General features: G+C 35.9%; 5 protein-coding genes across 5 annotated transcripts; 4 read left to right on the top strand and 1 right to left on the bottom strand.

Annotated features, from left to right (window-relative positions):
- Positions 1 to 444: 444 nt before the first annotated feature.
- LOC136819212 (staphylococcal nuclease domain-containing protein 1-like) lies at positions 445 to 12586 on the bottom strand. The gene is given in 17 exon segments (XM_067075429.1): positions 445 to 1113; positions 1661 to 1861; positions 2061 to 2108; positions 2405 to 2459; positions 3180 to 3232; positions 3504 to 3697; positions 3830 to 3887; positions 4098 to 4367; positions 4622 to 5168; positions 5170 to 5460; positions 5648 to 5922; positions 6819 to 6910; positions 7047 to 7125; positions 7245 to 7320; positions 7444 to 7649; positions 7769 to 7909; positions 12440 to 12586. Coding segments are annotated over 17 exon segments (2688 nt in total). The 5' UTR covers positions 12482 to 12586; the 3' UTR covers positions 445 to 1053.
- Positions 12587 to 12596: 10 nt separating this feature from the next.
- LOC136819235 (uncharacterized) lies at positions 12597 to 15454 on the top strand. The gene is made up of 3 exons (XM_067075451.1): positions 12597 to 12645; positions 13297 to 13937; positions 14291 to 15454. Exons 1-3 carry the CDS (start codon positions 12597 to 12599, stop codon positions 15452 to 15454), a joined length of 1854 nt encoding a protein of 617 aa, XP_066931552.1.
- Positions 15455 to 15833: 379 nt separating this feature from the next.
- Positions 15834 to 19104, top strand: LOC136819236 (uncharacterized). Its single transcript, XM_067075452.1, has 3 exons — positions 15834 to 15934; positions 18002 to 18864; positions 19061 to 19104. Exons 1-3 carry the CDS (start codon positions 15834 to 15836, stop codon positions 19102 to 19104), a joined length of 1008 nt encoding a protein of 335 aa, XP_066931553.1.
- LOC136819237 (uncharacterized) lies at positions 19015 to 21055 on the top strand. Its single transcript, XM_067075453.1, has 4 exons — positions 19015 to 19347; positions 20340 to 20416; positions 20557 to 20762; positions 20897 to 21055. The coding sequence occupies exons 1-4, from the start codon at positions 19196 to 19198 to the stop codon at positions 21053 to 21055; spliced, it is 594 nt and encodes a 197-aa protein (XP_066931554.1). The 5' UTR covers positions 19015 to 19195.
- A 2072-nt stretch (positions 21056 to 23127) lies between these two features.
- LOC136819238 (uncharacterized) lies at positions 23128 to 25393 on the top strand. The gene is made up of 5 exons (XM_067075454.1): positions 23128 to 23315; positions 23449 to 23607; positions 23764 to 23956; positions 24099 to 24322; positions 25292 to 25393. The coding sequence occupies exons 2-5, from the start codon at positions 23449 to 23451 to the stop codon at positions 25391 to 25393; spliced, it is 678 nt and encodes a 225-aa protein (XP_066931555.1). The 5' UTR covers positions 23128 to 23315.
- The last annotated feature ends 514 nt before the right edge of the window (positions 25394 to 25907 follow it).

Here is a 25907-nt window from a genome sequence, read left to right on the forward strand (position 1 = left end):
TCCAAATTCTATCTAGATTGCCCAGTTCGAAAATGTCACCTTACCTATAGGGAGGATAGTTTTATCTATTATCAACCTTTCTAGCGCGCAACATTTTTGAAAAATGTGAAAATTTCCGATTTTCCTTTGAAATCTAAAATTTCTGGCATAAAAGCATGAGAGTTAGAGAGTGGTTTTGGTACCATCGGAAAAGTATTTTTATACTCTTTCAAAAAAGAATTTGGTTTAAATAAAGTGGTCTGGCACTTGGTATATTGGCGTATACACGTCTCTCGGGTTGAAAGGGCTAAGGATGAATTAAACAAGCCAATTTTGAAACCATTTGAGAAGATGGACAGAAAAGGTATTTAGAGCGATATGTCAGGTCTTTTTGAAAGTTGACAACGTTGGATTGAGTAAAACACGCTTAAAGGCTAAACCATAACAACTTAAAACAAGGTTCGATTCGTATCGCCATTTTGACAAATTCTCTTGCCTGGCATTCAAAGGAAATAAATTAGTAATTCCAAAAAAATGACATTTAGTTGCAAAAAATTCATTCAAATATTATAATGTAGAGAAATAGCTTTAAAAAACTGAAACTATAAGCTAGTGTGCAGTTACTGTCACTCTATCACGCGTATAAAATATTATCAGCTATTTTGAGTCGGTAAAATTCAAAGTTTGGAAAAGTTAAAAAAGTTAAAATTCTAAAAAGAATTTTTCAGGACGACTTTAAAAGACATAAACCAAACCGAAAAAAAAAAAACATAATAAAAAATAAAAACCTCAAAATTATATTATATGATAAACTTATAAGTGGAAAAATATGATCCTGCTTTCTTGTTCTTATGACTAATTTCTATATCTTAAATAATTATTAAAATTTTCCCCAAAAAATAAGGAAACTATTTATGCATACCAAAAAAATATTCCTAAATTCCAGGCAAGTTAACTGAGTTCAAAAATATCGATTCTTTCCAAGTCTCATTTGGATTTTTGTATTATTATTGTATTACTAATTCATTTTTCTTAAACTGAGTCCAATTTTTACTTTTTTCACTTTTGAAATACTTAAGCACCGAATTCTGGAGCGTCGTCCTCTGTGAAGTCACCGTAACGCCACAAGTTGACCTGAAGAGAACGAGAAGATGGAAAATAAATCTACTATTTATACAACCTAGATTGATTAGAACTTATCACTTTTTTTTCCTTCAAGAATTAACTTTATTATACAGTTCTTACTTTTTTGAGAATAGCGAAATTTATTTAAAAAAGACTGTTTTGAGGCTTTCATATGACGGGGACTGAGAAGTTATAGAAAATTCGAATAATAGAAGTTATAATGAGGGATAGCCCACAGTCTAGTTTAGCATTAGAGACCATAGATTTATAAAGCCCGAAGGGCTAGATGGCGTGCTTTAAGCTCTTCCAAAACAAAAAATATCGCTGCTATTGTTTTCGAAAACCCGCGATGCTTCTGATCGGTCAAGCGCTGAAATTCTATTGTAATGTCACGTGACTTCCTAACCTCAGCACACCTTTTCAGCAAAAGCACTCTATCTAGCCATTCGGGTTTTTATAAATCTATGTTAGAGACCCATGTCTCACTCAGCCTAAAGCCTTCTAGTAATACTCTCAGTTGGGTAAGTATCAAGGAAAGAGCAAGACATGAACTTACTCGGTTCTTTCGTGCTCGTTCTTGTGCTTGGTTATATTCACTGATCAACTTCTGGAGACGTTTTTCTCTTCGTTTCTCAGCCAATAAAACACCATTAGAAATAAGAACCGAACCGATATCTTGTTTACTTTCTGGGTTGCTCAAAGTGACGAATTCTTGACCTCCGATTTTGTATTCCGTATTTAAAGAAAATTCACGATTCTAAAAAAAGTCGAGGAAAATATATTGGTGTTATGCAAGTCATATCAAGTGTTGTTGCTCGCATTGTTATTCCAGACAAAGTTAGTAGAAAACAGTGAGCCTTTTTCATATTATTTGATAGAGGCCAATACCGATAAGGAGTGATTACGAACACTATGCGATAGTGATTTTCAAAAGCAGTCAAAGAAGAGGTACTTACAATGGCTTCTTTAGCAAAGGATTGCATCAATTCGTAAACATGTTCTTCCTAAAAATTGAATTAAGTTGTTAAAGGTTAGATTTTTATATAAGATTCATATCAGACACATGTCTCATATCAGGACAGTGTCTCCCTTGTGCTGAATAAACAGAAAATTCTTTTAATTTTCCTCTTTCTGACCGATCTTGCTCCACATTTGTGTAAATTCAATGTGAATAATCTTGTAAAATTGACGAGTAAGCTTATCAATCTTATTTGAAAACAAAACCTTTTATTATCGTTACGAAAATTTACCACATGAATCAATGCACGTTTACTTTTCTTAAATTTTATTTATTTCTTACGTCATTAGGAACTTTCACGCAAGCCAGAGTATATTCACGTGCTTGGGCTGGGTAGCTAAAAGTAAAAACACAATAATTGGTGCTCATGTCAGGCAACTCTCGTGGTGAAATCAGCCAGAATCATTATAAAAATAATAGTCAAGAGTTTATACGGTAACACTTAAATTTTTGATTTTGTTAAAGCTGTGTCGAATCATCTGAAAATTACCACCTTAATCGCACGATGAGTTATTTTTTCTTATTTGGCGCTCCTTCAAAGAGAGCAATTAATCGTTAATTGCATCCTGTAGAGAGCAATTAATCGTTAATCACACTCTTCGATGCGGCGCCGATGTTTACAAAATTGATTCTAATGTTTTTTCTTACTATTTTTTTTCATCGAACGTTTTAATTGCATTCGAAATTCATTTTGTGAGAAAAAAATCTATAAACAACAATAAAAGAAAAACAAAAGAGAAATAATGAATTGTAATTTGCTTTCCTAACGGGGAAAAAGTAGTGAAACTCATTGTGCGATTAGCTCGTAATCACATAATAACTCGTACAATTCGAAAATTGCACTCGTGATTTTTTTGTTTCGAATTTTCCTCGTCCTTCCGGACTCGGAAAATTAATAACAAAAAAAATCACTCGTGCAATTATTCTCGAATTGCACTCGTTATCATGTGATTACATATACTAATTACTTAAAATTTTCTAAAACAAAACCGTGAAAGATAAGCCAGCGTTTGTTAGAACCAATCGAAATTCATGGATATTAGTTTTGGAAACTTACGTGACAAATTGGGCTGGTAATGAAGCTAATTTGGTTGCATTGACAACGTCTCTCTAAAAAACAAATAGAAGAATGGCGTTGTAAATTCCTCGCACGGAAATTTAATAGATTTCAAGTGCTCGAGATTAAGTAAGAATGGCTTTTTTTCTGGAAAATTCTGTTATCTTAAAAGCGAAAGGAAAAGTTTTTGAAAAATTACCATGGCTCAAATTTTGTTAGGCGGTTATAATTAACACGACAAGTTAGTAACATGACTAGTAAATTTTGTGTAGCAAGGTATTTCCGAGAGTTACATGTCGTAAAACAAAAGACTCGCAGTCTTACGTTTCCATAATCAACAAACAGAGCATGAACTTTGTCTTTTTCGATTTTCTCAATGCGAGCACGATACCACAAATTGTCAACGTCAAATACGGCAGCAACAAGATCTCCTCTGCGTGGTGTCAACGATCCAGGTAGTGGTGGGTTGTCTGTCAAATCTTGTCGTAATTGTTGTTGCATTTGTTCGAATTGTGAAGCTAGACAGAATAAAGAATATTAGACTTATGTTTCAGATGTTACAGGCAGTCCCCGAAGAGATCTAAAGAACTTTTGAGTAGTTGAGAGGCTGAGAAGATAATTTAAAACATTTTTTCATTTTATCAACTCACCATTATCAAGTGTCTGAGCCCAGAATGTGGCACCGCTTGTGATCTCAGTGACAATAACCTATAAAGTGAAATATGAGAATAAATTATGTTATCAAAAAGGGAGTCATTTTTTTTCGTTGTGAAATAAAGCGATCGAGTACTCAATGATATTGACACTTTTTAAAATTTTGTGCAATTAAACAAGACCTCGTGTATTCCTCATAATTCCGAATTTCTATCGACGCTTTATAAGTTGCACCTTAAATGCATTGTTCTTACTGGTTCTTACTTTTTTGTAGTTCGTTTTTCGTTCAGTATCCTCAATGACAACAGTTGTTTCCTTGACTTCTTCAACAAAATCTTTCCATACACCAATTTTCTTAGCTTTGGCTTTGTTTTCAGCCATTTCCAATTCTTTGAAGTAAGCAGAGCGTTCAGCAGTGAAGTGCATTTTGGCAAGACCATTTTCGACGAGAGCTAAAGAGACGTTCACATTGTCAACAAATACCCATCCAATGAAGTTTCCTCCCTTGTCAATGCTATCAACTTGAACTTCGACCTGAAATTAAGTAAAAGTAAGTATATTCATCTGGTGGGTGGCTGTCGGCGGAGACAGGAGTGAAGGAGTCTATAATCTAAGCTACTCATTTGCTGAGTTGGCGGTGACCGGGGATAGAACCCACAACCCTTGGGTTGTAAGGCGAATGTTCTACCAAATTAACGTCAACAACAAACTTTTAGGTAAGTAACCTAACAATAAAACATGCAAAAAACGCATGTATTTGCTAAAAGACAAGAGTGGATTTGACTTACTTCTCTTTGTAAAGCCATTTCTTTGCTGAATCTGAAAGCTTCTGATCCCATGGGTTCATCTTCGGAGATTTGTGTTCCAGAGGGAGTGAAGGCCTTCATTCTTGGGCAACTGATACCAGCCAGTAAGAAAGTCAACAAACATGTTTCTTTTGGTAAGTAGAGACGGAATCGCGATCCACTGGCACAGAACTCAACAACAGCAGTTGAACGACCAGCACGTTGAAGGAAAGGTAAGAATTGTCGTGATTTGCTGACGTCGCCAGATAAATCAGCGATTCGGTGAACGGGTGCTTCTTTGTTGCTATGGAGACCTTTAGCATTCTTTTGGGCTCGGTTCTCGGCAGCTAGTAACTCATCATAAGCTGAGGAACGTTGGTCATCATCTTGTCTGTGTCGAAGACAAGTTGCAAGACCTTTGCTGATCAAAGCTTCGGCAATGTTGATATCAGAGATGGTGACGGTAGCGCATTGTCGTTCAGGATATCCATCACTGGCAGGCTTGATGTAATCAATTCTCACATGAACTTTCTTACCAATCATTTCTTTCGAAGAAATTCCTGGCTTCAAACATGTAGGGGATATCATAGAGTGGACGTCCACGTTTAGCATCTCTGGATGGTCCGTTCTCGACAACTCCATCATCCTTTGGTTGTGCACGTGGTGGTCTCAAACTGCTGAAAAAGATTTTCTTAACATCTTGTCCAACTTTGACCATAATGGCATCACCATTGACAACCTCGACGACTTTTCCATTGAAATCTTTTTCTTTTATTGACAAAACAGGTTGGGAAGAGGCGACAAAGTCTTTCCACATTCTCATCTTCTTTTCTTTGGCTGATCTGAAATAGACAATGAGAGAACCATTTGCATTGTATGAAGTCGATTGGCATTTGCTCTATACCAACAGACCTCAACCTACCAACATTGTCAAAATGCACAAATTGCTCTTTTTGAAAATAAGGCTTTTCAATAATTTAAGTACATGGCTTTTTCGAAATAAATTTAAGGCATGATAAATGGATTTACCTTTCAGATTGACGATACTTTTCATGTCCTGATGTCAATACACCCATACTCCAGTCAACACATTTTGCAAACCCCTCCTTCAAAAGAAGTTCAGCAATGTTTCCAGCAGGGTGAATGATGGATCCCAAGAAGTTTTGAGTTGCTGATGAAGAAACTCCTTCAAGGATGATTTGAATTTCACGTTGGAGTAATCTGCAGTCAGTGAAGTATTTGGCTTCTTGGGCGAACGGTTCAAATGTTTCTTTGTTGTTTTCATCTCTGCGGGATGTTGGACACTAAAAAATTTAAAGACAAGAATAATTTCAAATACCCTGTCTGTGTTAAAATTCCTAAAATTATTTTAATCAATAGTCGAACGTGCACACCGCACTGGGCTCAACTTCAGATATTTTGTTATTCGAAAGCCCAATTGTAACATTTCAAATATTTAGTATTAGGTAGCAAATATTATAACTTTGTCCGTTTTGGCTGAAATTTAGTACACTTGTTCCTTGGGTGAATACCTGGGGTCATACCTGGTCATTTTTTCATTTTTTTATATACGTTAAAATAGTGTCTTTAGAGGCGACACTTTTCTAAAGACACTATTTTAACGTATATAAAAAAATGAGCCTTTAAAAAAAAATAACTTCAGAGAAAAGAAAACCTTTTGTGGTTTTTGTTTACACGTTGCTCTGCAAAATTAATTTCCCACAATTTATCATATACAAAAATTGATTTAAAATTAATCAAGATATTAAAGTTTTCTTGGGTTCACAAATATTCGCTAGAAAATCACAAAGAATTCAGCAAAAATAAAAAATAATGAAAAAGTTGTAAAAAAACTCATTTGATTCAATTTTCAGCCTCGTTTTGGCGCAAAATCCAACCATTTTTGAAGTGATCAGGCCCCAAAAATCAAAATTTTTGAAAAATGCAAAAAGCACCCCCAGATATTCACCCAAGGAACAAGTGTGCAAAATTTCAGTCAAATCGAGCAAGTTTTAAAGTCTCCCAGGCTGCCCCAAAGTTTTTGGACGAATATACAGACAGACATACATACATACAGACATTGTCAGATTCTAGCTCAACTGAAGTTGAGAATAGGTGAAATTTCCAAAAGATGTCCTTAGTTAATGTCATAGTATATAATCATCTTTATTATTAAAAAATATCCCAAATGATTGATTACCTTAATACCAGTGAGCATGACAGTGACGTATTCAAAGTTTGGCAAGAGGAATGCTCGTACTGTGCTTCCATCTCTAACCATCTCAATAATAGCTGAAATGAAGATTTTAAAATTCAAAATATTTTCTATTAAAGTCAAAGCAAAATTGATCATTAAATTCTAGGAATTCCACAGTTCTTTTTTTTTTAATTGGCGAAAAAGTAAAAGAATGACTACAATTATAATTACCATTGATTGGTTTCCCTTTCTTTTGATCGACAAAGTTTCTTGGACTTTCAAAAGTCCATTGAACATTTCTGACACGGTCCTAAAATGAAATCCCGGTAAATAAAGATAATTAAACATCATAAGATTTTTTCTCAGAATAAAATCAACAAAAAGGCTGTGATATTTTCCACTGTGTAGAACAATGAAAGGAGATTATACCTTGGTATCATCAGCCCACTTTCCCTTCTTAGCAGCTTTGGCAGCATCTTCAAGTTGGTTCAAGTTGTTTTGATCACTGAACAAACAAAGAAAATTAAAACATATATCTTTGTATCCAATCTTTTAAATTTGAAATGTTTTTTTTTGGCCAAGATTTGTGTTAATGTAGCCTATACAGGTCTGCAATGTTTCAACTTACTCAGATGGTTTGATTCCACCACGTCTGACCTCAACCAATCCTTCTGCAACAAGCTCTTCAGTGATGTTCTTCCATTCACCATCTCTTTTGTAAAAGATACATCCATATTCTTTTCCTGATCCAGGAACTTTGTATTCAATGCAGAATTGGACTTCCTTTCCAATGAGTCTTGTTCTCAAGTATTCTCTGCATTCCCATGCACATGGCTGGAAAAAAGATAAATAAGGGACTGTTCAATTAGATGATATTCTAGTCAATGTTAACAAAAATATGAAGTTTCTGTAAAAGCAAGTTATCTACAAACTAAGAATAAAGCAATCAGTACCTCATCTTTTGTTTCAGGGCTTTCACCAGCAGCTCTTCTTGCAAGTCTTGGAGCGACAATGTTTGAAAGAGCAAGTTGACGTTCTGGTGGTGGTCCTCCTTTTGGTTGTCCTCTGATAATCACATTATCACCAGATAAGATCTAGAATGAAAATTACAAGCAGTCTGAGGCAAATAATTCAAGACAGTCCCTTCTGGAATTAAAAATCTACTGTTTTATTTGCGACAAAGCATAATCAACTATACAATAAAAAATGAAAACATTTTCTTTCCCTATTGTTTAATATATTTCACTTTGCCTAAAAAAAACAATAGATCTTATAATTCCTTAAATTTCAGATTTATTTCTGGATTTACTTTTGGTGAGGCTGCTGTCACCCGACCATGGATTTTGGTGGTGGGTGGGTTGGTTTGAAATTTTTTTTATTTTGACGATTTATGAAGGCTATATCTAAAAATGAAAATCAACAGTCTGTTTACATTTAGGTAATTTTAAATGGAAAGAGTGCTAGCAAGGAATTCACAATTCTTATGCTTGAGACAGACAAAAAAACAAGTTTTGGTTTCATTGTTTGAAGTTAAAAAAAAAACTTCTTTAAAATGGATTTTTTGGGTGGGCAGGTTTCCAGGTAGGGTCGGTCAGACAAAATTTAGATTTGCACCCTTTCAACCAAAAATCCATCCAGAAAATTGGTAAATACTAAATAAAGGTCAACCTGCCTGATTTACTTTAATTAATTAAGTGAATTTACAATTCTGTCATATATTTCTAGACCCTGAATATAGAACTTAATCTTAAATTGCAAGCAAAAAGGGAATCAAAGAAAATACACGTTTTTTTTTATAAGGAACCTTAAAACTTTGCTCTGAGCCTGGAGTTCCTTATTTTTACAGAGAATTTCAGCCTCAAAGTTCCTTATCGAGTTTGGATAACCATCTCTTACTGTCCCTTAAAACTTGTTTTCTTATTCTCAGCCTGAGCAGTTCCTAAACAATTCCTTATTTTTTGGACCATTTTCAGCCTTGAGTTCCTTATAAACGTGTTCCTTATATATAAAAAAAAACGTGTACCTTAAAGGAAGAAATTTTGGCGGGAATTTAATTTGGCGGATGGGAGAAAAAGTTTTTTAGAGGGAATTTAATTTGGCAGATGGACGAAGAAACTAAATTTGGCGGGAATTTAATTTGGCGTTTGCTGAAAAATATATCCTTAAAATGGCGTAAAAACAGCAAAAAAAATACAAAAGCACCTTTAAAGAGGTCATATTTCAAAAAGTTTAATTTGGCGGGAATTTAATTTGGCGGATGGCGAAAAAAAGAAATTTTGACGGGAACTTAATTTGGCGGATTCTGGGCAAATCCGCCAAATCCGCCAAATCCGCCGAATTTTCTTCCCGCCAAAATTTCTTCCTTTAAGGTATTCATTTCCTATCTAGATAATATATCTATAAAGTAGGGTAAAGCTCTTGAAAGCTGGGTGTCCACTGAAAGAAATTAGTTTGTTGCAAATACCTGTTGACAGGCAGACCTGTCGAGAGATATGTCTGGAATTAAAAACCTGTTGTTCTTTTTGCGAAAGAAGAAAAAATAATAGTGATGGAGAATGAAAATATTTTCTTTTTTCATTTTCTATTTGCTATATTGCAAATAAAACAATAGATTTCTTAACTACAGGCTTATTTAGGTCTGTGTTTATTTTTTTGGGACAAACAAATTTGCTATTAACTTATTTTTCCCAGTGGACACCCAGTTTGAATATCTGGACCAGGGGATGGTCTTGAAAGAATTGAAATTGAAATTGAATCTCTGACGGCCTCATAGTTTGAACCTCCCTTTCTTATTAAGGGGGGAGATGGTACCTTCCAAAAAAACGAAGGGGCAATCAGAAATTTTCATGAAAAAGGGATTAGCGTGGAGGAGGGTTGTTTAAGAAGGGGGCTTACACGTGTATATTGTAGATTAATTTCAAGCACTGTAATGAAATTTGGTCTGCATGAAAGAAAGTTTATTGTTTCAGTAGTCTGAGTCAAAGAGAAGAAAGAAGTTTTTTATTTCTCTTTCTCTCTAAAGATATTTCACTTATAGGGGTTAGCTAATTTAGCCCATAACCCCTGGGGGGATCATTTAAGAAGGGAGGGGGGATCAGACCCCTTTCAGCACTAAGGGTCCCGAAAAACAGGGTTTTGCAGGTAAATTTTTGTATTGGACCAAATTGAAAATCTCGACAGGAAAATATATCTTTCCCTTAGTTGCACGCGCATGTTTTCTTGCTCTCCCCTGTTTCGTCTCTGAGAGGTAAACAAACCTGTTTTTGCCTGCGTTTCCCAAAAGAAAGTTGATTTTTTGAGCGTTTCTCAAGTTCTGTCAAACAGAATCTTCTCAAATTTTGATGTGTTCTTTCTATTTATGATATTATACCACCCTGAAAATTTGTCAAAACAATTTTTTACACAAAGGTGGAGTGTGTCATTTCTGAGAAGTTGGAATTACAGGGAAGGTGTATTGATAATATAGGCTTTCATAGGGAAGATTTTAAAAACATCAAAGTAGGGCAAAATTTTCAAAATTCAGTCTCTCATAAGGTTGATTTTTAAAATTTGCCTCGGTCGGACATTGCCATTGAATATTTTAAACCTATACCCTAACTTGGTCTAATGTCGACACCCCTCCTCTAATTCCGACACCCTTTTTATCAGCTGAAATTTATAGAAAGGTTGAAACTGATTTTCTTTCAGAGAGGAATAATCCTTTTTCAATCAGTGATTCAAGCTTTCATATTATCTTTTTCTCTAAAGAAGGATGTCGGAATTAGATGAGGGATGTCGATATTAGACCAACTTACGGTAGAAATTAAGGGAAAATATAAACATGTTTTTTTTTATAAGCAAGTGTCTGTCCCTATATCTGGCTCGCATTAAGCTTAGCATTCTATTGTTCTCAAACAATAGAGTAATTGTTAAGGTACCAAAAACTGAGCCTGCATATGCTTATAATGTTATGCTTGTAAAAGAAAAAACATGTAGTTACGAGAACTAATTTTGGAGAGTTTGACAAAATTTGCAAAATTAGTTCTTGTTAAAATTATATATTTTGATTCTCACTTGCTAAAGTTCTGGTCAAAACTCGCTTTTTTTACATTTTACAAAAAAAATACGTAAGATTCATCAAAATTGCTCACAATAAGGCAAGCTTTAGCCTCTCATTTGTCAAAATTAAAAAGTTTGACCATTTGCAACAATAAGTGCTACTTGAAAGGACCCTCCCGGCGCTCTGGAAACATCCGGAGCAAAAAGTGCTGTTTTTTTCGTGCTCCGGAACACCGGATGATTCCGGAGCACGATTTTCGGCGATTGGTCTGCACTGGAACTCCGGAATTGTGTTAAGAATCACTTGCTCCGGAAGAGCTTCGGAACTTTCCGGAGAGAAAAATAGTGTCTTTTTTAGCTGCTCCGGAAAACTCCGGAGCGCCAGGAGGGTCCTTACTTGAATCCAAAAGTAATACAAAAAAAAACAAAGGAAGACCAAATAGTTTTGGGAAGTTTAGGGAAAATGTGTATTTGCGACCCTGCCAATCCCCCCGACAATACAGGGCAAATGTCCAGTCAGTCTGGAAATTGTGGCTTGTGCGCCGGATATCTCCGGCGTAGATTTGAGATTTGAGATCTGCAGCTCCGGCGTAACATTTCCCTTCTTTCATTCCAGACTGGGCAAATGTCAGCAGGGAACAAAACAAATGAAAAAATCAGTGCCAAATTCTGACAAGCAGAAATATAACATATCTTGACTTTTCAGTGAGGGAGGCTCTAAAAGTTGGGTACAAACTGGGTGACAAACAGTCTTGCATGTCCTCTACTCAACTGAACTGCTAAAGAACAAAATACACTACTCTTAGACAAAATAAAGACTGCTTGTGATTATGAAGGGTGTGTAGCTAGGTCATGGCTTCTTCGTAAAGACGAAAGACAGATCTGGACTTATTTCGTACTTTCCAGTCTCTTGTTCGTAGTTTTTCTGACTTTCTGGTTCTTTGTGAGTTAATTTCTTCTATGTTTTCTAACTTACTGAATGACTTACCGACAAATCGCCGCTGGTGGGATTCGAACCCATCTAAATGCAAAGTTCCGATGTATTGAAACCCAATGCCTTATCCACTGCGCCACGGATTCATGCCAGGAAACTGTTTCTGACGGCTATTTATATTGTAAAAACTGCAGACCAGACTGTATTAAGAGAAAATCACAAAAAAGTGCTTGTTTCGAGCTCCAACCCTAACCCTAACTGATAATAACCCAATTCCTAGCTTATCTGATACGTAACCACACCCAAACCACACCCATACCCAACCCTACCAGGTCGCCTGCAGGTCCTGACACTATTCCTGCATGCCGGATCCGAAAAATAGATACATGTCTTTCGTCTTTACAAAGAAGCCTTCACCGTGTAGCTAGAGTTAACTAAAAATTAGCTGATAAAAAGGAGAAGTTTATTTAGCTCAAACTTAGAGAGACTTAAATGCAGAATAAAAATGGAAAATGTGTATTAAAAACTAAAGGGCAAACTAGAAAGTAAATGACACGTTGCATCATTTTTCACGACGAAACGATCGGTATGATTTTTTGTTTTAAAACCACGAAGAATCACAGACTTTAAAGTTTATATAAATATCACAAACCTGCTTAACGATTCCTTTTTGCATTGATGGTTGTTGAGCCATTGTCAATAATCAAGTCCTGGGGTCTTTAAAGGGAAGAAAAGAAAGTAAATTTCAAGTAGCCAGCTGCTTGTCAGGCTTTCAGTTCTTGTACAATGTTTTAGAAAGAAGCAAAAACATGGATCTGTTCCGGGAATACTGGGCCGAGATCAAAGGTTTACGTGTAAGTATGAAATGAGGATTCCCCGAGATTTGTTTGCGTTTTTAAACGATAGCTTTTAGTTTTGAGGAGATCGAATGCATTAATAGCCTATGAGAGCTCGAGATTGAAGAACGATTCCCTGATTTCTAATTCCTATTGCGCACGTCCGCTCAATCGTTTTGATGGCGACTTGGCGGCCGCCCACGCTTAAGCTTTCAAGCCAAACGCTTTTCATTCAATTTTTTCAGGCAAGAACTGATTTTTAGGCGTCTTTAGGTGTTACCCCATATGTACACATAGTTTTAGAAGCAACCATATTGCTAAGAGGCCCCCAGCGGTTTGCGTGATGGCGTGATTGGGTCTTTTTTCTTGCGTGATGGCGTGATTAGGGGTGCCGCTGGGGGGCGGGGGCCTCTGCTAAGGCTCGAGAGAACTCAAATTTGCCACTTTTTTCACCCTCTCGTAAAAGCAAAAGTTGTTTTGGATAATCTAACGATGGCAAACGTTATAGCCCTCAACCCAATAGACTTTTTCATAAATAGACGATATCGGCTTCACATGAAAACTCAGATTTGACCCCCGAATATTGCCCACAATGCTTTGCGCGGAAAAAAGTTCACGGTGAAATATTTTCCGCACAAAGCATTGTGGGGAATTCTCGGGGGTCAAATCTGAGTTTTCGACTCAAATGAGACCGAAGCTATAATCCTTGTTGATGCCAGTAATGCATTTAATTCACTAAATAGGAAAGCAGCATTGCATAATATCAGGATAATGTGTCCCCAATTCTCATTTATATTAACAAATATGTATCGAATACCAGTTCGTATGATCGTGCATGGAAGTAGAGATATTCTGTCAGTTGAGGGGACTACTCAAGGTGACAATCTTGCAATGTCTTTTTACGCCTTGGGTATCACTCCCATTATTGATTTTTTGAAAGACAAAGTAAAGTCTGTGAAAAATGTTTCTCTTGCGGATGATATTACAGGAGCTGGAAAACTGTCAGATTTAAAAGTATGGTGGGAGACATTGATTGAGGAAGGCAAGAAATATGGATACTTTGTAAATGAGAGCAAAAGTTGGTTGATTGTGAAGGAGAGAGAGAAGATGGAAAGTGCCCAGGAGATATTTCAAAACTCAGAAATCAAATACACAACCGAAGGAAAGCGGCACCTAGGAGCAGCACTTGGAAGTCAAGGGTTTCGGGAAACATACGCAAAGGAGAAAGTAAAACGTTGGTGTGAAGAGCTTGAACAACTGAGTGAATTTGCTAAGACCCAACCGCATGCCGCATACACTGCACTATGGGGGGGGGTTTCATGGTTGGCGGAGGAGCGGAATCGGCCCTTTTTTCGGACGGAGTGGCGGAATTTGGCGAAAATTTAGACGGAATTACGGAGATTGGGTTCTCTGACGGAGACGGAAAATTTGACAATTTTAGTGCGGAAAAACGGAATTTAGCAAAAAAATTTGCGGAATTTCGGAATTGGTAAAAGATTTTCAAAATTTGCGGAATTTTCGACAAAAATATTGAATTTCAAAGGAATTTTCGGTGACGGAATTTTGGTTCAATTTAAGACGGTGTGACGGAAATTGGAGAAAAAATTGGCGGAATTACGGAATCGGGTACCCCCTGAAACCCCCCCCCCCCACTATGTCATGTCGAGCTGCACAAATTTACATACTTTTTGAGAACAATACCAGGAATGACAGAATACATCAAACCTCTGGACGAAATTATTGCAGAGAAGTTTGTTCCTAACCTATTAGACTCGATCATCACGGAACAAGACCGAAACCTTTTCTCGTTACCAGTTAAAAATGGAGGTCTAGGAATTCCTATCCTTGCTGAATCCTGCGATCTTCACATTAACCATTCGAGAGCCATTTCTGGCCCACTCCAAGCAGTCATTGTAAACCAGAGTATTGACCTACCAAACCCTGAGACAGTAAAAAGGATTAAAAACGAAAAGAAGCGAGAGAAAGAACAGTTAATAAAGGACAAAGCAACAGCAATAGACCAGACCCTATCACCATCCATGAGAAAAGCTGTCGACGACACAAGATTACCAGGAGCATCATCATGGCTGACAGTTTTACCATTACAGGAATATAGTTTCGCTTTAAACAAAGGAGAATTCAGGGATGCAGTCAGACTGAGATATAACAGAGAACTGAAAGGACTACCCTCTAACTGTCCATGTGGTCAAAAGTTCGACCTCGACCACGCCCTCATCTGCAAAAAAGGAGGGTTTGTCATTATCAGACACAACAATATAAGGGATTTCGAAGCTGGCCTTTTATCAGAAGTACACCGAGACGTTGAGATTGAACCTCCGCTGCAACCCATCGATGGAGAGAGAGTAGGAGGACTGAATGGAGACAATGCAAGACCAGACGTGAGAGCTAGAGGGGTGTGGAGACCTGGACAAAACGCTTACTTTGATGTGAGAGTGACAAATACGAACAGTCAATCACAGGTTCAGGTGTCCACACAAAAAACGTTGGAAAAGCACGAACGAGAAAAGAAACGTCAGTACAACCACAGAGTGATGAACATTGAGCATGGTACTTTCACCCCATTAATTTTTTCAGTGACGGGTGTGATGGCCAAAGAATGTTCAATTTATTACAAGCATCTTGCAGACAAGATCGCAAGAAAAACTGAAGAACAATATAGCAAAGTGATTGGTGTTATTAGATGTAGACTCTCTTTCTTGATCCTGAGGGCGGCACTCCTCTGTGTAAGGGGAAGCCGTACCAAAGGATCAAAGGAAACAAAAATTGATGATTTCTCTGAAGTATTCATGAAATCTAACATGATTATTTAATTAAAAACTTTGTATTATTATTTGTTTTTTTTTATTCATGATAGCCAGTTAACTGGGGTCCTGGCAAAAATATTTTCTATAGTAAAAAAGCTAGTGTGTCCACAGATCGTACACAAAAGATTTTTTCTGAATAATCGAATGTAAACAAAAATAAATTTGAGAAATCAGAGCAGAGCAAATTTCTTGGAAATGGAAAACGAAAGTGTATTTGGACCCCTTTATAACTTTTTTATATGAATTTTTATGGAACTCAAATTTTTTTTACACGTTTCTACAATCATCAGAGCTTTCAAAGCCAATCATTTAATTTCCTGTCACCTCTGTGAGAATTGTACTTGACATTAGCCCACCGGGCACTTTTCTACCTTTTTACAAGAAAATGGACGATTATCTTCGCATGTCCCTTGCAAAATTATGCAGATTTTGTGGCTATCACTTGACCGATCAAGCAATGTTTTTATACTCGAGTGTGTCAATGAGGTAAATTTTCTGGTCTGTAAAATTTATCAAATTTTGCGATTTTCATAATGAAGAGTATTGAGCTCAAATTTAAACGTATAAACAAGTTCAGAATATTGTGTAATTGATTTATTGTGAAAACATAACCTTTTAACTGAAGTTTAAGGCAAACTCTTTTGTTAAAACTGTCAAAAACCGCGAGTAAACGACCACTGAAGTAAGGTCCCAAAATTGCTGTTTATCAAAAAAAGCAACGACTCGGCCGAGAGTTAAGGGTCAAAAACAACTGTTTAGGGTGGCCTGCGCATAGGGGCACCTGATATAGGGTCGGGGCTAATTTTATGGCTTAAATATTTTCTTCAGGAAGTTATTTTGTCAAAGGAATCTTCGAAGTCCAGACTTTGATCTCCTGTTATTCGAGATAGGGACCATGAAAAAATAGCCCCGACCCACGGTTCGGTCCGCAATTTATCTGGCTTTCAAGAAAATCTAAAATGGCTTTTTGATAGCCAATACAATCGCTGCATTTGCAGGTTTAGTGGGCCCCATTACTCTGCTAAAGAAAATTCATTGGATTCGAAAAAACATCAAAATTACAGACCAGACAAAAAATTACGCAATGCCCTCTACAAGCCATTGTGATTGGCTGATCGGGAAAAAGACGTGAGATCTGATTGGCGTAGAAAAAAGTGATTTTTTTTTAAGAAGGAGGCGGGGAAGAAAAAGAGGCGAAATGTCTCAAAATGAACTTCAAAAATCAAGAAACTTGCAAAAAATGAAAGGAAAGAAATGAATTTTATTCTTCTTGTTAAATATTTTATAGCTCATTCATAGGACGGGGATGTATCTCAACTAGAAGGACTAGACATCAGATTTAGAAGAACGAGACAAGGTGACTTTTTGATACACAATGCACAATATATTTTAAACTTTCTGTAGCTCAGACATAAAAAATCCAGAAAAAAATGACTCCAAAACCATCTGAAATCCATTTTTTCTACATCCTGAAGAAAAAGAAAGAATATAAATAAATCTAATATAAATCAAGATTTGTGTCATCAATCCATAACCTCAGAGATAAAACTTTCAGTGAGACAGGGATGGTTAGCATAAAATACCCATCTTTTACTATTCTCTTTATAAAGACCATAATAGCATAACATAGCATTTTAATCTACATTCTGCCAGAACAGGGATATTAGAAAATGAAAGAGCCTTAGCTCTTATGTAGGGAAATTAAATATCTAAAGTGAGGAGAGTGAAGGGGGTTTAGCATTTGCCAGCAAATAATAATGAGCTGAGTCAGGCTGGATTCTCCATGAATTTCGACCAATTTTGAGGTGGTACCACAACTCCTTCTTCAGTTGACAGTGAGAGAATTCTCTTGCTCTTGTCATCTGCGACTTGAATAATATCAAGAATCCACAATCAATAAAAGTTAACTAACCTTTGTTTTATTGCAGTTGAGCTCCAGCACGCATTTCAAATTCAAAAACATCTCAAAACTGAAGAAAGCTCGGTTTTTTCTTCTTCCCATCTTCTTCGTTCTTAAATTGCACTAACATCATCATCATTGACAACACCAAAAAAAATCTAAAGCTTTTTGGAGAATAAAATAAAGAATTGTAAACAACAAAGAAGTGAATAAAAATGAAAACTGAAGCTATAACTCTGGGCAAAAATAATGCCCTTCCAATAAACTTGTGCATCCAAGATACAGTTAAAATTACTAAGAAGTGTTTCCTGATTATAAATCATAATTCTTTGAAAGAAAATACATTTTGACTCTGTTAAATGAAAATAATACCGGTATGCAACATTTAGAAAAAGAAAATATCAGAGTCCTTCCCCTCTCAGAAAAAAAAGATTTCAATGATTTCGAAAGATCGAGTGACAAACAACATTTTCCAGACTGTCCAGATTGAACGTACTTACTGAAATAAATTGTTTCAAAACATTCAAAAACATTTGCGCGCTCGTGTGAACACTCAAAAACATTCGATTTTCAAAGCGCTGTTTACATTTGAAAATTCGAATGTATTTTCGGCGTAAAGCTCTGTTTAGACTTAAACACGGAAAAAACTACAGACTCGCAAAATTCACCTCATTGATTCCCTCGAGTATCGATGTGTCTGAAGATTCTGAAGAAATCCATCCAAGAAGCCTTTGTCATAAGTGCAAATCTGATTTGAACAATGTGCTCAAACGAGACAGTACTGTTCCAAATAAATTCATTGAGTGGCCCATTCACACATCAAAATGTATGACTTGTCTTCTAAATACGAATGGGGAAAGAGTCAAACCAGTTGGAAGACCAGAGAAGAAGAAAGCTACAGGAAAACCGTCAATTGTCTCAGCGTGGATAAGAGAATTTTCAAAGGAATTGTTGAATATGTATCCCCCATCATTGATCTCAACCGAACTTCCATCCCCATCACTGTTTGATGAAAAAATGAACCCTAACTTGAACTTGTGCATTTGTTTGCTATGTTTTAAACTTTTAGACCAGCCAGTGCTAAATATTCATTGCCAACATGTGGTGTGCTCCAAATGTTTGCTGATGAGGATAGAGGGTTTAAAACTATGTGAGATAAAATGCCCCTTGTGTCCAACAGTCAAGGAGTGGGAATTTTTGAAAGACATACCACTTGGAAAGAATTCATTTGTACCAGCAATAATAACAATGCAAATCATTGAAAGCCTTAAGGTCACATGTGAAAAGGGACGTGGACAGGTATTTGGCATAAATGAGCTTTGTCAAAAGGAAGAACACGAAGATTATTGTTTCTACAAAGAAAGAAAGATGCACCCTATTGAAGATGTTTTTGAACTTGGACCCTCGGAAGATATTCCACAGGTCTATGAAGATGTTGCACTTCATATCATCAAAACAAAAATGGCCAAGTCATGTCTACCAAATAAGGGTGCTGCATTGAATGACAGGAGGAAGGGTAAGATAAGGATTAAATCTAAATTAGAAGATTGTTTTTCGATTCGATTCAATTCATACTTTGGTGGGTAAATCAAAAATTATACTAACATCTTTCAAATAATATTTAAAAAAACAGTCTGATAAATTGAATACCCAGTACCCCAAGAATCCTTAAGAAAAAAATACATAAAATTCAATGAAATTTTCTCAAATAGCCATTTGTTGTCACAAACACGCCACAAGCGTCATCAAAGACTAAAGTATGTGAAAGAACTAAGAGGAAGAGAAACGAATTTTTGAAAAACCAATTGGAGCAGTCAGCTGGGGCACGAAGTCATCATGTTGAGCAGATGGTTAAATTGGTGAACAGCTTTGATGAGGAGGAAAAAGAAGTCATTTCCAAAAGAGCAAGAATTGCAGTTCCACAGATCTCGGCTGAAGCAATGACTGCCATGAAAATTGACAATAATTTATCAGGAGAAACCATGAGAAGAATATCTAGGTAAGACTTCTGAATATGTGCCATACAAGTTGAAAGTCATAACATGAAACCGATAAGAAATCCTGTCCTTTAGAAGTAATATTTCGAAAGAAACTATTCCGTGGCAACTTTCAGAAAGTTTCAACAAGATAATGATACATTTAATAAAAAATGATACTTTAAAAATAACTTAAGAGTATGCTTAAAAAAAATAATAATATTTTTTCATAGGTGGTTACGTTCTTGGGATATCAGTCATGCCTCTGAAAAAAAGCAAAGAACGGTAGCATTGAATTGGCGTGGTGAAGACCTTGTGGTTGAAAAGACCAACTTTCGTTTTGACACTGACAAGAAGACAAAATTTGAAGAAATATATTGGGCATATGTTGCTGATCTGACAAATCATGTACTGGGTTATCTGAATGCTCTTGAAGAGTAAGTGATAATATGGGTTAAATTCTACTAAAACCATGACCATCTCTGAAAAATATTATGTTTTTATATGAAAAAATAACCCAAAAACATAATTTTTATGAATATTCTAAAAGTTTTATCTAAAACTATATTTTCAGAACGTCATTATTTCAAGAAAAGCCAATAAGCAACAAAGAAATTCATGTAAAGATTGGGGGAGATCATGGGGGTAGAGCCTTCAAGATGAGTTATCAATGTTGCAATACGTTGCACCCGAATAGTAAAAAGAACACAGTAGTTTTCAGTTTCTTCGAGGCAAAGGATTATCGAATCGATTTGCAAATAGGGCTTGGTCGGTTCAAATCTCAAATTGATGTATTACAAACAATGAAATGGCAGTAAGTTTTTTATTTTTAAGCAAAATAATATATATAAAATTCAAATTATACTTATACAAATAATTATACAAAATCATGAAGGTAGTGTGCTGGATAAACATAAAATAACAACTTGTCATGCACCATTCTGATAATTGCAACAAAAGTACCCTAACATTTCCCAACAAGATAGTTTCTCAAAATAATTTTATTTTTTTATAGAGATAGAAGTATCAGAGTATTTGTGTTTGGAGATTATGAATTTTTATGTCCAATTTATGGTCTTACAGGAGCAAGTGGTAAGTCCTTGAATTTTCTTTAAAAAGTAAATTTATGCAAATAAATGCAAATAACATACAGAAACATGAGCAGTTATAACTTATTTGATAATTGTAGAACATCTTTGAAAAAAATCATTTTTGTTGTCTTATTTCTATAGGACGTCATTGCTGTCTTTACTGCAACACGACATATGCCAACATGCAACCTCAGAAGAAAGACCAAGCAGCAAATACACCACGTTCGTTAAAAACTCTTCGAGAGAAACTTAACAAATTTCGAACTGCAGGTGGAAATGATATCAAGAACGCCAAAGAGTATGATAATGTCATTGACGATGCCATGTTTAATGTTGAACTTGATCAGGTATAAAATGATATTGGATCTTACAGTACCATAACATAAATATTCCAATTAAACCAATCAACATGATATGCTTTCATAAACATCATCAAAATACCTTCTTCACGTTTTATTTAACCATTGCAATTCTCTTTCAGGTGGCCATACCATCGCTCCACATTTCCCTCGGTTCTTACCTCAAGTTTTTCAAAATTATGGAATTCAAATGTCATCTTCTGGGTGTTAAAATGGCTGGTGAGCTTGGACTTCAAAACAAGACCATAAACAGGGCAGACTCGAGTGTGTCAATGAGGTGAATTTTCTGGTCTGTAAAATTTATCAAATTTTGCGATTTTCATAATGAAGAGTATTGAGCTCAAATTTAAACGTATAAACAAGTTCAGAATATTGTGTAATTGATTTATTGTGAAAATATAACCTTTTAACTGAAGTTTAGGGCAAACTCTTTTGTTAAAACTGTCAAAAACCGCGAGTAAACGACCACTGAAGTAAGGTCCCAAAATTGCTGTTTATCAAAAAAAGCAACGACTCGGCCGAGAGTTAAGGGTCAAAAACAACTGTTTAGGGTGGCTTGCACATAGGGGCACCTGATCTAGGGTCGGGGCTAATTTTATGGCTTAAATATTTTCTTCAGGAAGTTATTTTGTCAAAGGAATCTTCGAAGTCCAGACTTTGATCTCCTGTTATTCGAGATAGGGACCATGAAAAAATAGCCCCGACCCACGGTTCGGTCCGCAATTTATCTGGCTTTCAAGAAAATCTAAAATGGCTTTTTGATAGCCAATAAAATCGCTGCATTTGCAGGTTTAGTGGGCCCCATTACTCTGCTAAAGAAAATTCATTGGATTCGAGAAAACATCAAAATTACAGACCAGACAAAAAATTACGCAATGCCCTCTACAAGCCATTGTGATTGGCTGATCGGGAAAAAGACGTGAGATCTGATTGGCGTAGAAAAAAGTGAATTTTTTTTAAGAAGGAGGCGGGGAAGAAAAAGAGGCGAAATGTCTCAAAATGAACTTCAAAAATCAAGAAACTTGCAAAAATTGAAAGGAAAGAAATGAATTTTATTCTTCTTGTGAAATATTTTATAGCTCATTCATAGGACGGGGATGTATCTAAACTAGAAGGACTAGACATCAGATTTAGAAGAACGAGACAAGGTGACTTTTTGATACACAATGCACAATATATTTTAAACTTTCTGTAGCTCAGACATAAAAATCCAGAAAAAAATGACTCCAAAACCATCTGAAATCCATTTTTTCTACATCCTGAAGAAAAAGAAAGAATATAAATAAATCTAATATAAATCAAGATTTGTGTCATCAATCCATAACCTTAGAGATAAAACTTTCAGTGAGACAGGGATGGTTAGCATAAAATACCCATCTTTTACTTCCATTCTCTTTATAAAGACCATAATAGCATAACATAGCATTTTAATCTACATTCTGCCAGAACAGGGATATTAGAAAATGAAAGAGCCTTAGCTCTTATGTAGGGAAATTAAATATCTAAAGTGAGGAGAGTGAAGGGGGTTTAGCATTTGCCAGCAAATAATAATGAGCTGAGTCAGGCTGGATTCTCCATGAATTTCGACCAATTTTGAGGTGGTACCACAACTCCTTCTTCAGTTGACAGTGAGAGAATTCTCTTATATCAAGAATCCACAATTAATAAAAGTTAACTAACCTTTGTTTTATTGCAGTCGAGCTCCAGCACGCATTTCAAATTCAAAAACATCTCAAAACTGAAGAAAGCTCGGTTTTTTCTTCTTCCCATCTTCTTCGTTCTTAAATTGCACTAACATCATCATCATTGACAACAACAAAAAAAATCTAAAGCTTTTTGGAGAATAAAATAAAGAATTGTAAACAACAAAGAAGTGAATAAAAATGAAAACTGAAGCTATAACTCTGGGCAAAAATAATGCCCTTCCAATAAACTTGTGCATCCAAAATACAGTTAAAATTACTAAGAAGTGTTTCCTGATTATAAATCATAATTCTTTGAAAGAAAATACATTTTGACTCTGTTAAATGAAAATAATACCGGTATGCAACATTTAGAAAAAGAAAATATCAGAGTCCTTCCCCTCTCAGAAAAAAAGATTTCAATGATTTCGAAAGATCGAGTGACAAACAACATTTTCCAGACTGTCCAGATTGAACGTACTTACTAAAATAAATTGTTTCAAAACATTCGAAAACATTTGCGCGCTCGTGTGAACACTCAAAAACATTCGATTTTCAAAGCGCTGTTTACATTTGAAAATTCGAATGTATTTTCGGCGTAAAGCTCTGTTTAGACTTAAACACGGAAAAAACTACAGACTCGCAAAATCCACCTCATTGATTTCCTCGAGGAATTTGATGCATTTGTGGAGTCTCAATCTAGAATCAAGTTACTTGAACAGCAATTAGCAGATTGTGAGGAAACCATTGAACAGATGACACTTGCATACCACAGTTATCTTTTGAAGAATCCTGAAAAAACGGAAGAGATAAATAAAATATTTGAGCCAAACACTACACTGAAAGACTGAAGGAAAAGGTAAAACACATTTGACATAATTAAATTTTAACCTTGAGACATTTTCTTGTACATAAATGGAAGACTTGAAACTTGCTCAGTTTTCAAGTGCCTGATTATTTAAAGATTTAATTTATTTTACTATATTTGCCAGATGGATGAGATTGACAGCTTGGAGAAAGAAAACAAACTTAAGAAAAACGATGGACCCTTGGTGCAAAATTTGGATGACACGCTCAAACAACTCCATGTTCACCGTAGTAGCTTTCATGGAAGGTCCTTTGTAGGAAATCATGTAAACACTCTTTTGAAGGTGGGTATATGAATGATTCTAACCTGATCACTTATGTATCTTTCAAGAATAATCATTGTTTTAGTTACGATACTTGAAACCTAAAAATAAAAAAATCAATTATACGTACAAAAATTGTACTATATATACATTTCTTAACTTATTTTCTCTACATAGGATAAGAGCCTGGTGAAATTGTGCAACTCCATTCCAATTCTCGTGCACAAAATGGGGTTTGCTGGCACCTACCTTCACAGAGAGTCAATTGAAATTGCAGAACATTTCAAATTACTTTTCAAAAAGTATGCTGTGTGTCACAACTATATGAACTCGTCAGATTATTTTAGCGACGAAAAGATTGGTAAACTAGGTGAGTATATTTCAAAACTTACGAAAGACTACTTGAGGACGAAAATATACCTGAGAATGACAAAATCTACATTAGGTATTAGGTAGATACTTACATTATTTGAATCAGTATGTAATCTCTTTGTCGTTTGTGTGTTTCATAGATGAAGCCATCAAAGACTTAATGACGTACTATCGTACAGGATTTCCCGAAGAGACAATAACACCAAAATTGCACATGTTGGAACATCATGTTTTGGACTTTATCAAGAGATGGAGGATTGGGCTTGGAATGTCTGCTGAGCAAGGGGCAGAAAGTATACATCCTGAATTTAATGCTCTAATAAAAAGATTTGCTCTGACGAGGAACGAATTCGCAGTTTTTTTGGTGAGCATCATACAAAAGTTCGACCGCAAGCAAAAATCTTGGCCCCTGAAATCGAAAAAAGAAATTTTAAAGTGCCAAGAGAAGAATAAAAACTCACCTTTGTTTTGAGGTATCCAATTAGAACAGTTTATGAGATGATTCAAGTTGTATTTTCCACTGAACAATGTTCCAGATGTCCAGCTGTTCCCATGATATGTTTGCGAAAATTTGTACAAGTTGACCTACTTTAACATTCCATTTCTTGTTTCTCTAGAATTGACAGGAATTTAAGTTTGGTGTTTTTGGAAGCCATATTGTTTGTACTTTCATGAGAAAAAAAAATTATGTCACCAAAAATTCATATCTTGTTGATATCCTTGTTTCTGTCAGGATCAAATTTTGACAAAATCCTAACTCCAGATACCATTAACTTTCTTTACTTCATTTTCTACAAGAGTATTTTTTCAAGAACAGTCAATTTTTCAGGAAGTAATTCCTCGAAGGTGACTGTGGTCAACCAGAGAAGTTTCCCTGCTTTAAAAATGCGGAAGGTATTTTCTAGAAGCTTCTGAAAATAGGTCACATGACACAAAAACGCCATCTGAAATCGAAAGTGGGCGGCCGCCATCATGAATTCGTTAGAATCAAAAAATCGCGCACGCATGCGCAGACTTAATTTCCTAGCGTAAAAGGCGGTGACAAAGGGAATTTATCTGATATTCCGATGGCGTATTGGCGGCCGCCCACGCTAAAGCTCTAAAGGGAGCCGGCCAATTTCCCATCGGAGAGGAATGATAGTCGGCCTTTGATGTGCCGCACCCTCAGTCGGGTTCAAATTTCTTTGCCCGTAAACCTAGAAATATTTCGGTTGGACCCGCCAATCCCCAAACAAGGGCTGGGTTACCAGACCCGCTGCAAAATTCTTGACGTGGTCCCGCAAAATACCGTAATGTAAACCTTCCAGATGTTGAAAATCTTCCCGACCTTCAGAGCTTTAGCGTGTTGGAAGAAAATTTCACCATCTGGGTGCCAGATAACAAAGAAGCGTACTTACTAAAACGTGAAACGCCCAGAAGTATGGTGGCCGATTAGAGCCAAGCCGTTTTTTAAAGATTTTTAAATCTTGAAAACGTGAAATGAAATGCAAAATGAAAGTGAAACAAAAAGAAATTAAAAAATAAAAGGAAAAAATATATTTTCTCTTTTCGTTTTCCAAGTGATGTCCTTCATTTTCGAAAAATGGTAAATTAGCCAAAGCAAAAGTGCCAATATATTATGGCACTGAGACTGATTGTAGTATGATTTCAAAAAACTACATGTCAATCTATGACAATAGAAAGTTTGTTAAATAGCTAACAAAGCTTGAAAATAATGAGATCCATCGCTTGATTTGATATTCCAAAAAATAATCCTGATTATGTCACCACACTCCACTGCACATCCAATTTAATTCACCTCAGTCTGTCAAAACCATAAAAGTAGGTTCTACTATCAACATAGGGTGCTTTAACGAGTTCTATTCCGGGGGGGTGTACTTAGGCAAATAGAGGGTACGGTATGTGCTGCCCTTAAGGGTACCTTTTTTGGATTTCCAAAGTCCCGCTAA

Source organism: Clytia hemisphaerica, unplaced genomic scaffold (genome assembly GCF_902728285.1).
Source record: "Clytia hemisphaerica strain Z4C2 unplaced genomic scaffold, Clytia hemisphaerica genome assembly, whole genome shotgun sequence".
In the NCBI taxonomy this organism is placed as follows: domain Eukaryota; kingdom Metazoa; phylum Cnidaria; class Hydrozoa; order Leptothecata; family Clytiidae; genus Clytia; species Clytia hemisphaerica.